This window comes from Carettochelys insculpta, chromosome 10 (genome assembly GCF_033958435.1).
Source record: "Carettochelys insculpta isolate YL-2023 chromosome 10, ASM3395843v1, whole genome shotgun sequence".
NCBI classification, from domain to species: domain Eukaryota; kingdom Metazoa; phylum Chordata; order Testudines; family Carettochelyidae; genus Carettochelys; species Carettochelys insculpta.
Window position 1 is genome coordinate 31,526,154 of NC_134146.1, and position 20,743 is coordinate 31,546,896.

Below are 20,743 nucleotides of genomic sequence, written 5' to 3' on the forward strand. Positions count from 1 at the left end.
GTCACAACTTCTGCTTCTGATCATTAACAATATTATTTTTAACACATACGTGCCTTTCTATGCATCAAGCCTTACAAAAAGAAATATACACGTTTACAGAACCATTCATTAGCAAGGAACCACCAGAGAAACATTCTCCAACCTGTAGTTTTATTGCACCCTATTGTCTGAGGTGATAAATAGCTTCCACTGCCACTGAGAAATCTTCTCAGAATGTATAAGGATGCCCAATTTTTTTGCAGGACTGGGTTCTAACAGCCAACATGTTGACTGCATATTTAGTCATCTCTGGGCTGGTATGGTAAAATACTGAACAAAGAAAGGAACAGACCTATTGTCAATCCCTTCCAAATAGCCTCAAAATGGCTGACTGTTGACTGGAGTGAATCCTGCCAGATCTCATAAGAAAACATGAGAATGGCCTACTGAGTCAGATCAAAGTCGATATAACTCAGTATCCTGTCTTCCAATAGTGTCCAATGCTAGGTGTCCCACAGGGAATGGGAAAAACAGGTGACAATCAAGTGATCCATCTCCTGTTGCCCACTCCCAGCTTTTACAAACAAAGGCTTGCCCATCCTGATTAACAACCACTCCTGGACTATTCTCTATGAATTTATCTGGTTCTTTTCTGAACCATGTTAAAGTCTCCCCTTCACAACATCCAATAGCAGGGAGTCCCATAGGTTGACTATGCGTTGTGTGCAGAAATACTTGCTTTTGTTTGTTTCAAACCTACTGCCTATAATTTAATTTGGTGAGCCCTATTTCTTGTGTTATGTGAATGAGTAAATAACTTTTCCTTATTTACCTTCTCCACACGAGACCTCTATCATATCCCCACTCAAGTTGTCTCTTTTCCAAGCTGAAAAAGTCCAAATCTTGTTATTTTCTCCTCATATGGCAGCCATTCCAACCTCCTAATAATTTTTGTTGACCTTTTCTAACCTTTTCTTCAATTTCAGTATATTTTTGATATGAGGCAACCACATCTGCACACAGTATTCAAGATGTGGTGTACTGTGGATTTACGAAAAAGCAGTAAGATATTTTCTGTCTTATTACAGATGCCTTTCTTAATGACTCCTATCATTCTGTTTGCCTTTTTGGGCTGCTGCTGCACATTTAATGGATGCTTTCAGAGAACTATTCACAATGACTCCAAGCTGTCTCTTGATTGGTAACAGCTAATTTAGGTCCCATCAATGAATATGTATAACTGGAATTGTTTTAAAATATGCATTACTTTCAAATATTCTTCCATGTATTTTCCAGTAACTTTCAAATATAATTCTCTAGCTATTATGTGACATGGAGCATTTCAATGGCCTATTCTGTCACAAATGATGAGAGTGAATGACAGCGTATGAGCTAGTCTGGGAGTTGAACCATTCTGTCCTTATCTTGATTCTGCAAGCACTACATGTATGGAATTTGCAGCATCTCCTAGACTTCTGCATGTAAAACACTCTATTGTAAGATGAGAACCTTTATGGCTGCAACTCCATGGCCACCTAATAAATATGATAATATTAGATCTGAGACCTAAACTGCATGAAAATGTCAACATTTTAATAATCAACATTTGGGCACATTAATATTAAATCTGAGTACTCTCCACTGTAAGGTAAAAAAGTGCTTACCTTTATAAATGAATCATTATTTGTTGCTACATACACACGAAAAGATAAGGAAGGGTGATTACTGACAGCTTTGTATAAAATCACAGCCCCATCGTAATGTACTGGTTCTTGCGTTTGAATGACTGGTCCTACTGGAGAGAGAGAACTCACATGCCATTTCACATGTGTCACTGAATGATCAACAGAAGGTTCTATTGCTGGACCAGTCCTTTTAATATGTAAAACTTTGAAAGTCGTATCAGATTCATCATCTGCCAAGAGATACCAAAACATTAACATTTCTGATAATGAACAGCAGTGGATAGCTACTTTTCTTAAATTCAATGTACAGCACTTACCATTTAGGCTGAGGGAATGTGGGAATTGAATGGAAGTAAGAACAGAGGCTGAATCACAACTGACATCAAATATAGGGCCAGCGACAATCCATGGTTTTTTAACATAATCAGCATATTTGCTCCAAGACAACACTGAATATTTGATTACAACAGCCTTGGTAACTTCAAAAATCAAGCCTGTAACATTACATTGGTAAGTTCCCTCTGCCTCCAGCTTCAACCTGTATTGGACAAATTTGACAAACACAGTTTGCTTTCCTTACATATTAAATATTGAGTAATGTGGTCTGTTTAAAAGTGGTTCATTTGAGAAAATTTATTAATAAAAAGACTGTTTCCTTTGCAGGTTTTCCCCCCATGAAGAAAAGAACTCTACTAAAAACAAAGAAACTTGGCAAACAGCACATGAAATCATTTTATTTCACATTTTAGATTAAACCTAGGTTGGGTTGCTTGTTTTCAGCATGGTAGTTAAATGAAGGCAGTCCAAGCCTGTGCAGGGCTTGATATACAGGTAAAGTGAAGAGCTGCTTCCTGTATGAGGGGCTCAAAACAGCTCCCAATTCCCTTGATGGATGTTGGACCAAAGCCTAACTGAAGATTCTGAGGACACAACAGCTACAAGGATGATTCCTCCATCAAGCAGACACATATTATGTGTCCCTACAGAAATATGAACACAATAGCACAGATAACTAGGTCAAGCTGCACAAAAGCCATATCATTTTTAGCATGCTAGCTCAAGCAGACCTACCACATGTCTTACAATGATGGGGAATTGCCCTCCTACCTACTGTATAGATACAGCCTGAGGGATATTCAAAACTACTCTCAACCAGAGCACATTACCATGTTGCAATCAAGAGGTCAGAAATGCATGGGTAGCTATAGCAAGGCAGAGATCCAAATGGGAAGTACGTAACCATGTCGGCAAGTTCAGGTGAAAAAGGGGAATTATAGAACAAGATACTTTACAGAAGCCTCAGTCTAGCAAAAGACTTAAGCACATGCTTAACTTCAATTACTTTAATAAGACTGCCCACATACTTCAAGTTAAGCTTTGCTAGTTTGGGCCCCGAATCCAGTACTAACGAGAACTTAATGGATTTTGAATCATCTTAATTACATGCACATTACTGAGCAGGGTACAGAAGATAAATTAGTCTCTTATGTAATTTAGCTGAAGAGAGAAGCATTTTGTAAGTGTCCACCACTTAGATTAAACAATACCTACCAAAACTGTCCTCTGGAAAGTTTTCTGGGGGTTACTTGCTCTTTCTGGTTCTGTAAATATAAATTAATACATTTGATGAAGCACAAATTTTGCAGAATGTTGTAAAATTTGCAAAACACTAACAGAAATTCTAATGTGGATTTTAAAAACTTACATGTTCAGTCTTGATGTGTTCACAGCGAACTTGGCTGTTAGCCTCTAAATGAAAAAAAACAGAGAAAAATTAATTATTTTAAATTTAAAAATATTAAAAATTAACAGATGAATAATTTCAACGAGATTCATTCATACCCTGTTTACCAAGTGGTAGCAATTCATTCTTTTTCAAGTCATCTATGAAAAAAGATTACTTTTATAAAAAACACATTTCATACTCAATTATATATATAGAAAACTAAACTCAAGCTGAAATGGGCCCTATTCAAAGCTGTTGCATAAAGTAAAGTCAAGGATTAGCTTTTTAATATCTAATACACTGTCATCAACGCTAAACATTCTAACCTCCCTTGATCCTAGTTTCTTCCACTGCTTAATTTAGTGATATTTTTCAGGAATACATTATACATCAAATCTGTCCTGGCACAACTCTGCTGACTTCAACGACCTACGCAAAAAAATGAGAGGTTAGATAATCATAATGGTCCCTCATGGCCTTCCAGTGTTAGAATGCATGAAAAGGTCCTGTTCGAAGAGTAGACGCCTTTCATTGTGCTACAAAAGTAAACGCAAAGAGGGCATTAATGAAGAGCCTACTTAAGAATTTGTATTTTGTGTGCTTGTGCTCTCACATTGAGTATTTATTAATAAATAAAATTTAAAAAACTATGTATTATTTTATTGTTTTATTTATTTGTTAATAAATACATTCAAAAATACTTTCTTAATGAAATTTTAAAGTTGCAGAATTAGGAACCTAAAATATAGGAAATACCAAAGTTACTGCACTTCCTAGCATGTAAGCATTGCAAACAGCTGGGAGGCAAATTAATCTCATTATTAGGTAAAATAGAGTTTACTCAAGAGTGGATTCAACTCACAGGGTGTGTCTACACTAGGAACTAACTTCAAAGATAATTTTGAAGTTAGGCACTACTTCAAAGTAGCCAGCAGAGAGTCTACACATATTTTTCCCTTACTTCCAAGTTAACTTCAAAGTCCTTACTCCATTTCCAGGAACGGACTAGTGCCCTACTTCAAAGTTAAACTTTGAAGTAGGGTGTGTGAAGATGCTCAACCTCAAAGTTGCTTACTTTGTAGTGTAGACACAGCCACAGTCTTTAAGTTTGTACTCACATATTGTCTTTAGATAACATAGCATGTTTTGAAAACATTCTAAGATAATTTGATCATGTAATTTAAAACTCTCTCACCTTGATTTTGCAACCCTTTCTGTTGCAGTTATCTTAATGGCACTACAAATGTGAGTATATGTTACTCACCACTATTAAAGGCTGCAGAATCAGGTCAGTGGTGCATATTATAGGCAGAGCTGTTAGTGCCATCTATAGTTAAGGTAGCCTGACATTCCCATTATATGGCCCTGTTTTCAGTTGCTTATGTCATTGCCAAACTTTAATGATTCAGGCCAATATTTTCCATTCTGCCTCAGGCTGAAGCTTTTTTCAAAGTATCAGAAAAGATGGTCCAGCAATTTCCAAAAGGAAAATAACATCATTTTCCCCTTATTGAAAGAGAAAAAAAAAAATCTTTCAACCATTTCATTGAGAAGCTCTGTAGTTAGACTTGGGGTTTAAAATTTGGCATAGGAGAATCATCCTGGAGTCAGGGACAAGTCTTTTGCCACCCACATAAAAAAGTGCCTCAGTATGGCCAAGTTACAAGCCTTTAAATTCTCTGAAGAGTCTGTTTGCATTAAGCATGCTACAGCCCCTCACAGTGCCTATCTATGATTGAACTGTGTATCTGCTATCGCCATGCAGCAACTGAGCACTTGAGCTTCAAAGTGCAGGGGCTGAGCAGGATTTTTCCAAACATCGTTGCTCCCAGATGACATGGGCTGCTATAACACTGGGCATCAGAAATGAGAGCAGGAAGAGTTTCTCCTGATATCTCAGTGGTCTCCCTGCCTGCACACAGGGGCTACGTCTACACGTGAAGCCTACATCGAAGTAGGCTATTTCGATGAATAACGTCTACACGTCCTCCAGGGCTGGCAACGTCGATGTTCAACATCGACGTTGCGCAGCACCACATCGAAATAGGCGCAGCGAGGGAACGTCTACACGCCACAGTAGCACACATCGAAATAAGGGTGCCAGGCACAGCTGCAGACAGGGTCACAGGGCGGACTCAACAGCCAGCCGCTCCCTTAAAGGGCCCTCTCAGACACACTTGCACTAAACAGCACAAGATCCACAGAGCCGACAACGAGTTGCAGACCCTGTGCATGCAGCATGAATCCTCCGCTGCAGCAGCAGCAGCCAGAAGCCCTGGGCTAAGGGCTGCTGCACACAGTGACCATAGAGCCCCGCACGGGCTGGAGAGACAGCGTCTCTCAACCCCCCAGCTGATGGCTGCCATGGAGGACCCCACAATTTCGACGTTGCGGGACGCGGATCGTCTACACGGTCCCTACTTCGACGTTGAACGTCGAAGTAGGGCGCTATTCCGATCCCCTCATGAGGTTAGCGACTTCGACGTCTCGCCGCGTAACGTCAAAGTTAACTTCGAAATAGCGCCCGACGCGTGTAGCCGCGACGGGCGCTATTTCGAAGTTAGTGCCGCTACTTCGAAGTAGCGTGCACGTGTAGACACAGCTAGGATGTCAGGAGGAGGCAGAAGCAAACTGAGTGTAATGCAGAAGGGAGAAGAGCTGGACCAGGGTGGGACAGAGGGAGTCTGCGATGATGGGGGAGGCAGGAGAATGGGATTCACTGGAGAAAGACAGCAACAGAAAGGGTTGGGTAAATGAGATTAGACAAAGAGCCAGTGGTGGCAGGAACTGGAACGGCTGGTCAGGAATAGTGGGACAAGAAGTACTTATCAGAACTGCGTGGGGAAGGTGATTGGAACTGGGATGAAGAGCTGGAGGGGTGGAGAATAAGACTGGGGTGAAGTGGCTGGGTGGAATATGGAGGAAACAGGTAGGGAGTTGAGGGGAGTGGCAGAACTCACACAGGGACAGGCTGGAGGGCACATAGGCAGAAGAAGGTCAGGTTTTGGAGGAACAGGAACAAAAGATTATTTTACTGAGTCATTTGCATGCTCTTGCATCCATCACCCCCTACAAATTATTATAAGACTCATCTATAAAAGAAATAAAAACAAAACTATGTAAGCTCACCTGATTGTCTTCCATCTGCCTCCTCAGTATCTGCAGACAAAAACCCTTCTAATTATTTAAATACAAATTATATTATCAACTTGTATGAAATATAAATAGATAGCTGGCAATATCACATGCATATATCAAAACATGCATCCCTTTCACCAATAGCAATCACTTCCTGCAATTCTTTTTCTGTTCATCCTGTTATGCCACTTTTGCTGCCAATTTTTAAGTGTATCTATGACCTCATGTTGCTACGGACTACAGTTGTGAGACAAACAATAATCTCAACAAGTATTTTCTCTAGAATAAAACAACTTCAGAGTAAATCCTCCACCATGTATGACTAAAAGAATAACTTGGGAACATAAAATACTAATCTGATTAGTGACCTGATCACGGTAAACAACTGATTTGAAATTATGTACATAAATAGTAGTATTTTAATCATTTAAGATCAGTCCAGAAGCTTAAAGGACGAGGAGGAAATACAGATTTGCAACATAATACTTACCTGACTCACTTTCAGAGCTACTTTCGGAGTTATTTTCAGAACTGTCATCTCCTTAATAAAATTACATCCCGTTAGGCATGATAATAATTAAATAACTTCACAGATAAGCAAAACATAAATTTAGATCTGTGAGCAGGTTATCTGGGAAACAAGTTATACATACACAAGAGAGAGAGAGAGAAATGCAGTAGCCCATAGTGAGGGATCTTTCTTGCTGGGAATACATGACCCCAATGCTCTAGAATCTGCCCTGACTTCTTGTTGGTTAAGGAGTAGAATTTAAGAGGTTGGTTATGACACCCTGAGTGGTCTGGGACCTGCCTACCTGAAATACCACCTCTAGCCCCCGCATAACATAAAGCGCCCAGCTCAGTCATCTAAGCTATGGCTGGCCCACAGCAGGAATACTGGGAAAGGAATGTCATGAACCCTCTCCCCACTCTAGCATATCTGCACATACCAGCCATGATTTGATCCATAGACATTGAAGGTGTTGCAAAAAGGTTTCATTGCCTTACATTTAAAAAGTATAAGCTGCTAACAAACAAACATAATTTAAGAAAATAGCATATAATTATATCACAGTCTAACTCCATCAAAATATCATGAGAAAGTCCTCCCTTTATTTACATAACACCTCTGCAATGTGATAGACTTTATTTAGATGGCTTTAAGAACAAGAACAATAGCTCAAGCCTGTTCTATGAAAACCTAAAAGTAAAATTTCCCTCACTCAAAGAAGAGAGTATTATTTGGATTACCTGGTTGCAATTTTCAATGTAGCAAGAATAATACTTTTCTGCTTACCTGATTTACCCTCTTGAGCAGAGTCACGCTCTCTAGTGCCATAACTTTCTACGTTAGAGAAAAGAAACAGCAGGGCATTAAACGTGTATGTTTCACAAGAAAAATGAAAACACAGATTATGTTTTAAAATACAGACAAATACTTAAAGTCCACAGGCCAACACCTATAAACTATTACCACTAGGGGCTGCATAATCCACAGCTACTGCAAGCCAAGTACACTACATATACCATGGGCTCCTTGCACCTCTTCACTTGCACCTTCCCTTCACCTTCTCTTTCAGGGAATCCCTCTTTCCTTCCCTCTTATGCCAAGGACTTTGTGTCCCTCATTCCTCCTCCCCCATCATGCCAGAGGCTGCATGCCCCTAATTCCCCCTTCCTTCATGTTATGGATTTGCTTTGCTTGGCTAGTTATATTGGTCTTATTTTTTGCAGCTTTCTTGTCTACAATTATCTGGCAAAAACTTAAAACTCATGAATATGTCTGTCAACTTTATTATAAAATAGCACTCAAATTGCTCAATTATTATAATTATTATTATTTATTATTTGTATCGTGCTAGCACCCAGAAGCACCAATCATGGACTAGGACAATGGACAGCTGGATGCAAAATTAAATCCCCAAAATTTTGTACTAAATTTCTTTACTGCAAACACCTATGCTATGTCTACACTAGAAACGTCTGTTGCAGAAGTTACTGTCAGAAGAGATGCTCCGACAAAACTTCTGTAGACAAATCGCATCTACATATAAAAGCACCTACATGGCTTTTTTTCTTGACAGTTTCTGTGGACAGAATGCATTATATGTGTAGATACTCCAGGAGTTTTGTCGACAAAACTCACTGATGTGGATGTACCCCTACTGTTTCCCCTTCAAAGTATTATAAGACTCGCTTATGGAACTTGTCTTTTTATGGACACGCCCGACCACCAGTCTGTGACTGCTCCAGCCCTGAGCCCTCTCCCAGGCACCATCTAGGGAGGGTGGCGGGGGCACTGAATCTCCCTCCCCACTCCCAATTCATATTGGGATGCTGCTCACTGTTTCCCTTCTCATTCTGTCAGGGAGCGAGGGGAAAGTGCACAGTGTGCCTGCATTCCTCTCACTCTGGGTGGAAAGGGTAGTGGGTGGACAAACTATGCATCTTCTGGCTTCCTCACAGGGACAGAAAGGGGAAAAGAAGCAGCATTCTAACATGAATCTGGGGCGTGGCTTCAGCATCCCTGCCCTCTCTGCACACACACCCCCATGCACCAGCCTCCTGCCCTGATTCCAGCACTTATTCACATCCCCACCCCCCTGCCCTGAGCCCCTGCTCACATCTTCCAACCCTGACACTTGCACCACACCCCACAAACCCCAGCCTTGTCTCACATCCCCAATCCCGACTCTTGCACCACAACCCCCACACTCTAACCCTGTCCCTGAGCCCCTCCTCAGACACCCTAACCCTGACTCCTGTACACCTCCAACTTCCAGCTCCCTTCCCCGAGCCTCCCTCAACTCCAAGCTCCCGCCATGACTACTGCACCCCCACATCTCCACCATCTGTCCCAAATCCCCTCCCAACTGAAACTCCTCCAACCCCCTACCTTGAGCCACCTCCCTCCCCCACACTCCACATCAAACTTAAATTTCTTATAGGCACTGTGGCCTTACAGCTTCTACCAACCTCCTGCACTGAGAACCTCCCCACAGGATGTGGGGGATTGTGATACGACAGTCCCATAAGAAGTTTAAGTTACTTTCACCCCTGACAATCACCTAAAATCATTCTTGAGGAAGTCACTCACTCTTTCACACCCAGACAACTCTTGCCAAGGCAGCAGAATTACTGATTCCCCTATTCATTAACATAACGCATCCAACAAAGAGAGGAAGCTATCAGAGATTCCAAGGCCAGACAGAACCATTGTGATCATCTAGTCTGAACTTCCTGTATAACTTAGGCCACAGAAATGGGATATATGTGTGATAAAATGAAGATGTGTATTGAACAAAGGAACTCAGTTCACACTGGGGTCATTAAGAGCATAGAAGAATTCAGAGTTATAAATGCATCTCTACAGCTCATCCTGCCTTGATTGTAGTTATCAGACTTTATCTGTCATCATTTCTTTTTACACATTTACTAAAAATATATGGGCACCATAAGTCAAATTCAGCCAGACCTTTCTTACACAAAACACCTACTAACTGCAGTTTTGGAGATTATATGAATAATCCATGCTTTATATGTGATACACAGAAGTTATATTAAGTCATCATACTGAATTATAAGTGCATGATTAACCTGTCTTATTTTGATATTTTTATACTTTTATAAATAATGTGAAAAGAATACATGACGGATCTGAGAAAAATACAGAATTACAGAAAACAAAAAAAAAATCCTACAAATTCTTATTCAAGAGATTAATGAGTTACAAAATAAATGTTGCTTGGTTAATCAGACTGATTCTAGTTCAACAGAGTTAGTAATAAATCCTTTTGAAATTACAGCATATTTTGAAAAAGTACTGTACCTTTCACTTCTAAAGAGGAAAAATCATCACCACTGGAAGACAAAACAATAAGTATGTCAGTAATATATGTTCACATTTTGCTATATACTGTTACTACTGCCAACAATAGTTTAGTTTAGCCTTCTCTGGGCTGTAATGCTTTATTCTAATTCTGGTTGTGGGCTTGGTATTGGGTGTCTTGATAGTGTTCAGTGGCCAGTGACATCAGACTTGATGATCTGATGATCCCTTCTAGCCTTACACTTAATGACTCAGTGTGAGTAGTCTCCCTGGGGAAATGCTCGCATAAGCAAGGCCTATACTTAAGAGTAGAGCGCAGCAAGCTACAGCACTGTAAAGTGCTAGTGAGACCCAGGCTACACAGGCCCAGCCTCAGGGCAAGATGAGCAAGGTGTTTGCCTGGGGCCCCACATTTTCTGGGCCCTGTGCTTGCATCCACCACCCACAAGCCAGGCCTCACTGTTCGTGTGCTGCCTTGGGCCCTCCCCAGCCAGATGGGCCCTGCTGTGAGATGCTGCACTGGGCCCTGCAAACTCTTGGCTGGGCCTGAGGCCACAGCATGGGGAGCCGCACTCCCATCACCGCTAGCAACTCCCCTCGTGGAGGTGGTTTACATAGAGTGCTAGGAAAGCTCTCTCCAGTGCTTCTACCACTCTTTCAGCTGAAAGAGCTACTGCAGTAGCGCTGCCATGTCTGCACATTAAACTTTTAAGCGTTAAAAAAGTCACAGTAAAAACAACAACTAGGTAAGGGTGTTGACTATTATGAAGAGAAAAAAGTGTAAAGGATTACACCAAATCCATGTCAAAAATAGTTTCAACGCTTTAATAATAACATTCACAGTGTAACAGTTTTCTTTAAAATTTATTACTGAAACATTATGGATTTGCAGACAAAATAACAGAATGTAGCTATCATATTACATAAGGAGAAAAAAACAAGCATACCATTATTTTTGGGGTATCTGAAGGACAGCAAATGTATTATAAACTAAGAGCCCGATCCTGCAAACACTCAAACACGTTTAACTTTATGCACCTGAATAAGCCCATTAATTTCAACAGAACAATTCACTTGCCTTCAGTGAAGCTGCCAAAGCATTAGCACCAGAATTTGGTGGACTAGGATGCAAGGTCCATGAATAACTTTACACATGTGAGTAAGCCTTTCGACTCGATGTGAGTACTCTCACATGTAAAGTTAAAAAAGAAAAGGTGGCTGACATTACATCTTTTATTGGACCAACTTCTCTTGGTAAAAGAGACAAGCTTTCTATCTTTCACAGACATTATCTCACCAGCCTTCTCTCTCTAATATTTTGGAATTAACATGGCTACAGCAATACAGCAAATATACGTAAAATTATTCATATACATGAGTGTTTGCAATGTAGGAGTCTAAAGCTATGTTACCTTTTCAATGCTTATTTGGCATCCAAACTCTACCATCCTAATAAGATAAATTACATTAAAATCACGAGATGTAATGAAATTATGAAAACTGTTTAAAAGTATAATAATTTGTTTCAAACTCCTAGAAGAGAAGAACAAATGATACTCCCCCATTCAACAACACCATGCAATATAGACTTGCCTAGCCTTCAATGTGTAGCCTATCAAAAACTTGGATTGAAATTCTGGCCACACTGAAATTAGTTGTAAAACTCCCAGGAGGCCTCTCTTTTGCTCGGACTTCCAATTATATGAAAAAATATGTAATATGCACCAAAATCCAACAGAGACTAGCCAAGGATACAAACCTATTATGCTTAATTTAAGAAACCAAGGCAAAAATTGTAAAATCAACTAGTGACATAAAGCATCTGAATTTTTGCATGTTCAACCCAAGCTAGTGCACAGAACAATGGTTCTGCACTTTCTGAAACCAGAACCATTTACGGTGTCTCCATGTGAATTAGGTAGTCTCTAAAGGGACTGGGACGGGAGAGGGGGTCGCTACTCCAAGGCAGGGATGGATGGATGGATGCGAGCCCCATCAGCCCCGGAATCCACTCCCACTTCTGGTCCAGGGTCCCTGGCGGGGCTGGGAAAGGTCAGGCAGAATGGAGAGGTAGGGCCATAGTGGGGGTCTAGTGTGGGCAGGCTTGGCGGGGTGGGCTGTGGGGAGGAGATAGGAGGCAGGCTCAGCAGGGGGGCAGGGGCGGAGGGGGAGCAAGCAGACCAGGACCCCCAAATACCCCCGCAGGACTCCAGTCATCTGCTGCAGGTGGCCTAGCAGATCATCCCATGCAGCCCTCCACCACACATGGTATGCCTCTTCCATGCAGAGGCGCTGCTCCACCATCTCCACCTGGCAACAGGTGGCGTCGTCCTCGACGGCCCGCCATCATGTCCTCCTGATCTGGGCCCCGTGTGGTGCCACGGGGGGGGTGATGACCGGTCCCCCTGCTCTGCCAGGCTGTCTGGGACCACAGAGGGGGTGAGGCTCTCCGGGCCTTCCTGCAGCGTGGCTGAACGGATACAGAAGAAAACATGGTCAGTCCTGTGTTACAGCACAAGGATCATGCCCCCCACCCCCTGCTGGCACCAGCCCTCATCCAGCAGCAGGTGGCTGTGGGGTATTGCATATGCCATGGGGATCCCCACCCACGTGGAGCAGTCCCTGGCCATGATCTGGCCTCACTCCGCTCAGCGCATGCAGCTCACAGCACTGTCCACAGAGGTGGGTGCTGGCTGTCACTGGTGGCTGTTGAGGTGTGCTGGGAGCCACAGCCAGCTGGGCTGTCCAGCCCGGGTCCACTGGGCATGTGGGTGGCCTGCTGGCAGCTATGGTGCCCCTGCCCCACAGACTGTGGGGTATGTGCCCTGCCAGGTACTCACCAGAGGGTTCCTTTCCAAGGTCCAGTGATACCCAGCTGGCCATCGCCCGGCTCGATGACTGGGATGGGAGCTCAATGATCAGGTCCCTCTCATCACTGAAGATCTCTGTGGCTGGTTCTTCCTCCAGGTGCATGGGGCTACTTTGGGGTTTGAACTCCTCCTCATCTCCAGGGTGCGGCTCATCTGCTGTAGTGTCCAGGAGGAATGGTTGTGGGGAGTTGTCCCTGGGCCCTAGGAGGCTGAGGAGCTCCCTATAGTAGGGGCAGGTCGTGGGACCTGCCCCTGAGCAGCTGGCAGAGTCTCAGGCCTGGGTGTACCCCTGCTGCAGCTCCTTCACCTTACTCCAGACCTTGTTGGGGGTGTGGGCAGGGTGTCCACGGGCGACCAGACCTTTGGACAAGCAGGCGAAGGCAGCTGCATTCTGCCACTTGCCCTCCATTTCCTTCAGGTCCTCTTCATTCCAGAGCCCCAGCAGGTCCCTCAGCTCTGGTTCCATCCGCAAGGGTGCCTTTTTGGTGGGGTTGGCTGGGGTCCTGTGAGTCCTGTGAGGGGCTTGGGGCGGCTGGCTGCTGGCCATGCATGCTGTTTGCTGCTCTGGAGCTGCTCAGAGGGCATGCTGCAGGAGCTCATTGTGTGGCTGCTCCTAGGACACTCTCAGCTTCCTACCGCAATGCTCCTGGGTCCATGCAGCTTTAAACGTGATTGGACACAGATACTATAGAACCCTGCTACCACCAGCCAGGGTGTCTCCACGCGCCAGCTGGCCAGCGCCATGGAGCACCACTCTTTCCAAAGATCGGAGGGGTAGCCGTGTTAGTCTGGATCTGTAACAGCAACGAAGGGTCCTGTGGCACCTTATAGACTAACAGAAAAGTTTTGAGCATGAGCTTTCGTGAGCACAGACTCACTTGAAGTGAGTCTGTGCTCACAAAAGCTCATGCTCAAAACTTTTCTGTTAGTCTATAAGGTGCCACAGGACCCTTCGTTGCTCTTTCCAAAGAGCGGCCTGTGGACTGTCTATGCACATTTTCTTTCAAAAGGATCTTCTGAAAGAGGACACTCTTCCTATTATGGGACAGGAGGAACACTTTCGAAAACGAAGCCGCATTCTTTCGATTTACTTTTGAAATGGCACTTTGTGTATAGATGTTCCATGTGCACTTTCGAAAGTGACAGATTTTTCGAAAGTACTTGCGAGTGTAGACACAGCTATGGAAAAATGACTTGATTCACAAGGTATAAATACATATCAAGTGTCAGTGAGTCCAAAGCCTGGGTTGACGGACTCAGGTTTGCAGAGCTCATACCACAGTAAAAACATCAGTGCACAGTTTCAGGCTCAGGCTGAAGCTTGGGCTCTGAAGCCCACCCCTTTCCAGGCTTCAGCCCACACACAGAGTTGCAAACAGCGTTTCCTCTACTTTTTCCCATGCATGGGAGGAATAAATGTTATGTCCATCAAGGCATGTGCGCAGGCGCACAACCAAAACAAACATGTTGCCTCCTATGGTGGCTTGTGGGTATTCTGTTTATTAGCTACGTGGCACCTGAATTTCTCCTGGGCAGCTGTCCAAGTACTCAGCTTACAGGAAACACTGGTCACAAGTCCATTTTAATGGGGTCACCTTGATAGGACTCAAGGCTGAAACTGAAGCCAAAGTACTATCCATATTCAGGGCACTGAGGTTTGTGGCAGACAGAAGCAAAATGCCCAATTTTGGTGGATTTACAGTATTTCACTGTTTTGGACTGTGATCTTTTCCACACCTTATGCATCTAGTCTGAAAAGTATTAGATTTTGCCTGGGGTCTGCCCTACTGTGCTTTCAGAACTTATTGCATTTGTTTTTTTCAGCTGTGCTGTATTTCCTATATTGATTCTCTTTGTGGCTCAGTTCTTCTAGGTTTCTTTCCAGTGTCCACTGGTCTCTATTTTGATTTTTTAAATAATTTCTAGTTGGCTTGCTACTTCTGTTGCTATGTGAAAGGTTAAATCTCTCTTAACTTGCTGTTTCTCTGAAATCCCTGACCTAAAATGCTAATATCTATTCTGTGTCTAATGTGCTCTTCTCTCTTCGTCTCCAAACTCACATTTTTTTGCCATGCCATATGAACCTCTTATAAAAGAATCCAGACTCCTTGCATTTTTTGGACATGCTGGTAGAAAAATTTTTGCTTATAAATCACATTGCTGTGAGGTACAAAAAACTCATAAACTCAGCCAGCAGCATGGTATAATTATTCTTGTGGATCAACTTTTTAAAGAAGGTGTGATGGAGTGAGGGGTGGGTGTATGAGGGTCAGGCCGGATATGCGTGTGACAGGGAGAGCAGCTCACAGGGGCTAAGGATGACCCCCCTTGGGGCTGTAACCTAATCTGGCAGGTAACACCTCTCACCTGAGCAAAGAGCAGGGAGGAGATCCACAGGGTTTTGAATCGCAGGCAGCAGTTAGAAGCTGGGGAGAGAGTGGGAAGGCAGCTAGCCTGTGCTGAGGGGAAGCTAGACCCCAGATGGCGCACCCCTCTGGCTCCTCTCCCCAAGATGGGTTGGAATGACTGTCTCTGCCTGCTGTACTGACACCTCTGTACTGAGCTGTGCCTCTGTCGACTAACAAACTTCCCATTCTACCTGCTGAGTGAGAGTCACTCCTGCCTGCAGACAGGGTGCAGTGCTTGGGAACCCCTGAACCCCACAGCAACAGGACTTATGATATGTTCAGTCTCCCCGTCCATGGTCCTTGCGTAGACTACAGAACTACAATGCACTGCCCCATTCTCCTCATGAAGTTTAGCTGTTATGCAGAAATATGCACACTGCTTCTTCCAATCAGGTCAGTTTGATGTTCTGTTGAAGCTGACGCTCTTTGGTGCACTGAACTTTGGCATTCTGACAAAATTCTGTGGTGTCATTTGTCTTCTGACACGTTGCCAGGGTAATCACTCAAATGCAAAATGGCCATTAGCGACAACATCTTTCCGTAAAAAAAAAAAAAAAATGTAGACAATCTTTAGCACACTCCACACCAAAGTAATTAACTTTCTGAACGCAGTTTAAACTTTCTAACGTAACATACAGGTAGACAACTCAGAAAAATAAAGGGGAAGATCCATGTACAAGTTGATACATGAGTATTTTATTGAAAATATGTTAATGCCCCCCAAGATTTTAGTTGGTTTTCTCTTTTCTCAAAGCAACTGTAGTTCAGTTAAATCATTCTAAGTAAATATTAGTATGTAATAATCAGCATTCAAACTTTAAACTCTTAAGTTATTTTTGTGGTGAAATGATAAACAGGCAAATGGGGTTGTATAACTGACTTTAGTTTTATCTTTTATACTAAGCAGAAAAGTCTCAGAATATGGATGACTGAAACTGCTTGTGCTTTCATTAGCAAAGAAGCTACTGTTAGATAAATCCTGGGAGACCACAGAGAGGTTATACAAAGCAGTGGCCTTTTTCTATCTCAAGATGCCACAGAAACCACTACTTTCATTGCTTTCCTGCAACTCCTCTTTCATCCAGACCTGTTTGGAACTCAGAAGATCAGGACCACTAGCTGCTACTTCTGCTTATCTGATGCAATAAGTACAAATAACCTGAACTACAAATACTGGACATTTAGCAACAATCATTGGTAGTCCCACAACAGCTCCTATAATTCTTTACTACAAAGTAAAATTGATTCTTCCTCGGACTTTCAAGATGGTCAGTGTTGCTTTCACATTTTGCTACCCATGAACTGCTGACATATATTTGAGACTCTGAGCATTGGTTTTACTAAATAAGAGCTAATCTTCATTGGAAAGTTTCCATTTTTGCTTTTTATTTCTTCCTCACTTCCTTTCAATCCAACAATAATACTCGCCAGTGAAAAAGTGGCAGGAAAAATTAAACAAAGAAAAAATTAGATGCAACTCATTATAATGGATTTTACCCAAGACCAGCCATTTACTATTTAAATGAAATGGATTGGTCTTCTGCTACAATGTCACTGTGCTCTATATATTAACCAGAAGATTCTGATACTCAGGCCTATTGGAACAGAAACTGAAACTATTTTGCAGATATTTTAAACAGTGTTACAGCTGTGCAGGCAAAGCTAAACATTTATGCATAGAAATTGTTGAATTTAATACTACATAGTGCAAACACTTGTTCTTACTTTTTACAAAACAAACTAAACAGCACGCAATTCCCCCAAGAGCAGCTGATGGCAGCTGAGGTCTTTTCACTAGCCATCCCTAAATGTAAACATCAGGAGACAGGAGGCTGGGCAATTGTTTTGAGAAACATTTTTATTAATTTAAGAAAAAACAGCAAAGAAGTGCTTGGGAAAAACCCACATAACCACAATATTTGTAAGGCTGATCCATGTACTCATACTTAACAATGCCTGGAGAAAATATTCTTAGGGAGGACATAGAATTAATGGGAAAGGGTAATTTAATTTGACATTGTTATGGGTTGTTTATTGTTTTACTTTTATATGTGCACTTCAAACCCATCAGATAACTGCATTTCATATGCTGAATGACAAATAAATTTGAGAATTCTATATATTGCTGAACAACATCCAATGGCTGAAATTGGTTTAGAGGGAAAATTTGTAATTTTCTTTACAAATCTATAAGCATTTGGTATTTTGGGAGCTTGTTAAAAATCTGGATCACAAAGACCCTGCATACAGAGTCCTCTTAATGTTTTCTTCCAGATTTTTCTGTAAATTTTTTAAATCAATGAAAAACTAGTTAGACCAGAAACGATTGTGCACTTCACCTCAGAAGAAACACCTGAACAAATTAACTTGAGGAAGTAATGTGGAAGCACCTATTTCCCCCACAAACACCATCAAAAATCCGATTTCATCTTCTACGTAGCTGGGTTACTGTATGGTACCCAACCCTTTAGGATTTGAGCATCTCCCTTGCAATAAGCCGCGTAACTGCCTCCCTGTAGAGAAGTGCTACTGGGTGGGTTAAAAGACCAGGCCGGAAGAAGACAGGAAGCTTGGGGCGGCGGGGGAGCCAGCTGCCCGGGGGAGGCTAGCCTGGGCGCTGGGCAGGCAGGCTGGGCCCCGGGGCAGGACCTTCCTCCCGCTGCGGCAGCCTGGAGCAGGGCTTGTCCGTCTCTCCCTGCAGGCTGGGAACTGGGAGGGGCGGAGGCGTCGCTGCATCTGGCTGTCTCCAGGCATCCAGTCCCCCCACCCCCCGACACACGCGCGCACCTGTGCCCAGCGCAGCCTCCCCTGCCCGTGCCCAGCAATGGCGCCTTTGTTGTCCCTGAGCGGCGGCGGCGGCGGCCGCCTCCTGCCCCAGCCCCGCGCGGCCCCCCGCCCGGGCAGCCGGCGGGCTGGAGAGCGCGGCCCCCTCCGCGCGCTGTCCCGCTGCCGGGGCTGCCCATCCCCGGCCGCTCACCTGCCCCGCGCCTCCTGGCTCTGAGGCCCGCTGCTCATCGTGGCCGGGCCGCCTCCCCGCGCGGCGGGCGCGAAGGGCGGCGCAGCCTGCGGGCGCCCGGCGGATGCACGTCTGAGCGCGGGAAGCGGGGGGCGGGACGGCGGCGAAGCGGCCGGGTCAGTTCTCCCGGGGAGCGCGCGTCCGCCAGGGCTGCTGCTCCGGGGGGGCGCCCCGCCCCAGCGCCCCGCGGGCAGGAAGAAGGGCCCGGGCCGGAGCCTGGACTGGAGAATCCCGGGCAGGAGGGCGCCGCTCGGCAGATTCCCAGCGTCAGGGCTGCTCCTCCCTCACCATCCCCGCGCACTGGGGGCAGGGAGCAGTCCCCGCACGGTGGGAGAGCCCCCTTCTAGCCCTGGCCCGGCCTGCTGGGAGGCCGTGGGGGAGTTGCCTCCCTTTAGGCGGCGTGAGGGCAACCTCCTTTCCAAAGCACCTTGACATCTGCTGTTGAAAAGCTTATCTGCGGATTAGGTGTCATTGTGTTACGGCTACACATGTGGCTCTATTACTGTAGTACCTGAGTCCCTGCTCTAGTCCTACCAGGAACATTTGTGAGCTCATGATACCACCTAACACGCTTCTTTAAAAGGCCATGTCAGTCCCAGTATTTTCAACCTCATCCATTTAAAAATCATGAGGAAGGCATTCCAAAATCAGGAACTGTCTTTTCCCTGCGAAAGGAAACTTTTTAAAATAATTAAAAGTATTCCGGTAAGCCAAACTGAACCCAATTAAACCCCTCTGGATTTACACTGATGTAACTGACTTCTGTCAAAAGTCTCCCTCTAGCCTGCACACCAAGGAGCGAAATTCTGTCCTGTTAGGTCAGTAGAAATTTTGGGTACTCCAAGATTACATGATAGAACCAAAAGGAGGTAAAATTTTCCATTGACTGCAGATCCCTAGTAATAATTTATTATATGTAGCAGCAGAAAACCTGCTACCAGAATGGAAGATTAAAACTGAAAGGCCACCGCATATGTTGATAACCTCTGCAGCCTCTACAATCATTTGTACTATAGAAAGACACCCACCCCACAAAAAAAAATCTGCATTAAAAGAAAATTAAGGTTGTAGTGTCAGCTACTCAAAAGAGAGAAAATTCCAAAAGCAAGGTTGCCTCAGGCAACCTTATTTCACCCTGCCATGTCTGTAATATGATAGTCTTTAATTACATAACCCATACTCTTTTTTTTCCACAATACCTCTACAGGTATATTTGGGCAGCCTTAATTCTGTTTGTTTTTTTTTGTATGTTTAGAGTGTTTGACTTTGAAACCTTAATGTTCTTTTAAGAGAGATTTTTCAATGTCATTTTCAGCTAGTGATAGGTGGGCGTGGGGTGGCTAGGGAGCAATGAGTTACTGGTGGAAAAAACAGGGAGAGTTAGGGAAATGGAAGAAAGAGATAGGAATGTGGAGAAATAAATAAAATGGAATAAGGATGTGGGGAAAGAAAGGAGAACTCAGCAAAGCAGGGATGGAGAACAGCAGCAAGCAAAATGAGAAATAAGGAAAGAATGCAAGAGGAGAAAAAGAAGAAGGATGGCAGAGAGGAAGGGAAAAGAGTATTGAACGAAAGGCAGTTTTAAAAGTGGGAATGAGGGAAGACAGACAAGACTGAGGAAAAGAAAAGGAAAAAGGGAAGGAAATACAGGGGGTCACAGATCTAGTTGTTCTGGTGAACACTCTTTAGAACGCCATGAGGGAACCCACCTCTCTAAGCCCTTTTATGCTGGCATAATCTGAACAAATCCAGGCACTGCTGCTGCCTTGGGGTATCTAGGAATACAGTTGGGGTGAAGATCCTCCATCTAGCACCTACTCCTGAAAGTTGAGACTCTGCAGTCCAACTGCCTATGCGCCAGGACCTGTGCTGACCCCTCACACTCCCTCTTGGCTTGAAAACACCCTCTCCCTAGGGCTCCAGATTCATGGGCACTTTGGGTTTGCAGTTTACCTCTTCAGAAGTACCTGATAACGCAAACCAACAGACACACAGATTTGGCACGTCATTTTAAAATACCATTGCTCTTCACTTAATGTAAGAAATAGAGAGATCCAGACAAAATAAATAAATTTGTACACATTTCTCTGCT

The 20,743-nt window shown here is 43.8% G+C and overlaps 1 protein-coding gene across 1 annotated transcript in view; it reads right to left on the reverse strand.

Moving 5' to 3' along the window:
* Positions 1-18,877, reverse strand: part of LOC142018283 (uncharacterized) — a 30,278-nt gene extending 11,401 nt beyond the window's left edge. Inside the window, exons 1-10 of the mRNA XM_075003949.1 lie at positions 18,613-18,877; positions 10,358-10,389; positions 7,826-7,873; positions 7,019-7,069; positions 6,520-6,549; positions 3,507-3,548; positions 3,370-3,413; positions 3,216-3,265; positions 1,982-2,202; positions 1,644-1,894 (exon numbers count right to left, since the gene is read on the reverse strand). Of these exons, the coding sequence (XP_074860050.1) occupies positions 1,644-1,894; positions 1,982-2,202; positions 3,216-3,265; positions 3,370-3,413; positions 3,507-3,548; positions 6,520-6,549; positions 7,019-7,069; positions 7,826-7,873; positions 10,358-10,389; positions 18,613-18,650 (807 nt within the window). The 5' untranslated portion in view covers positions 18,651-18,877. The remainder of the gene's footprint in view (positions 1-1,643; positions 1,895-1,981; positions 2,203-3,215; positions 3,266-3,369; positions 3,414-3,506; positions 3,549-6,519; positions 6,550-7,018; positions 7,070-7,825; positions 7,874-10,357; positions 10,390-18,612) is intronic.
* Between the last annotated feature and the right edge of the window lie 1,866 nt (positions 18,878-20,743).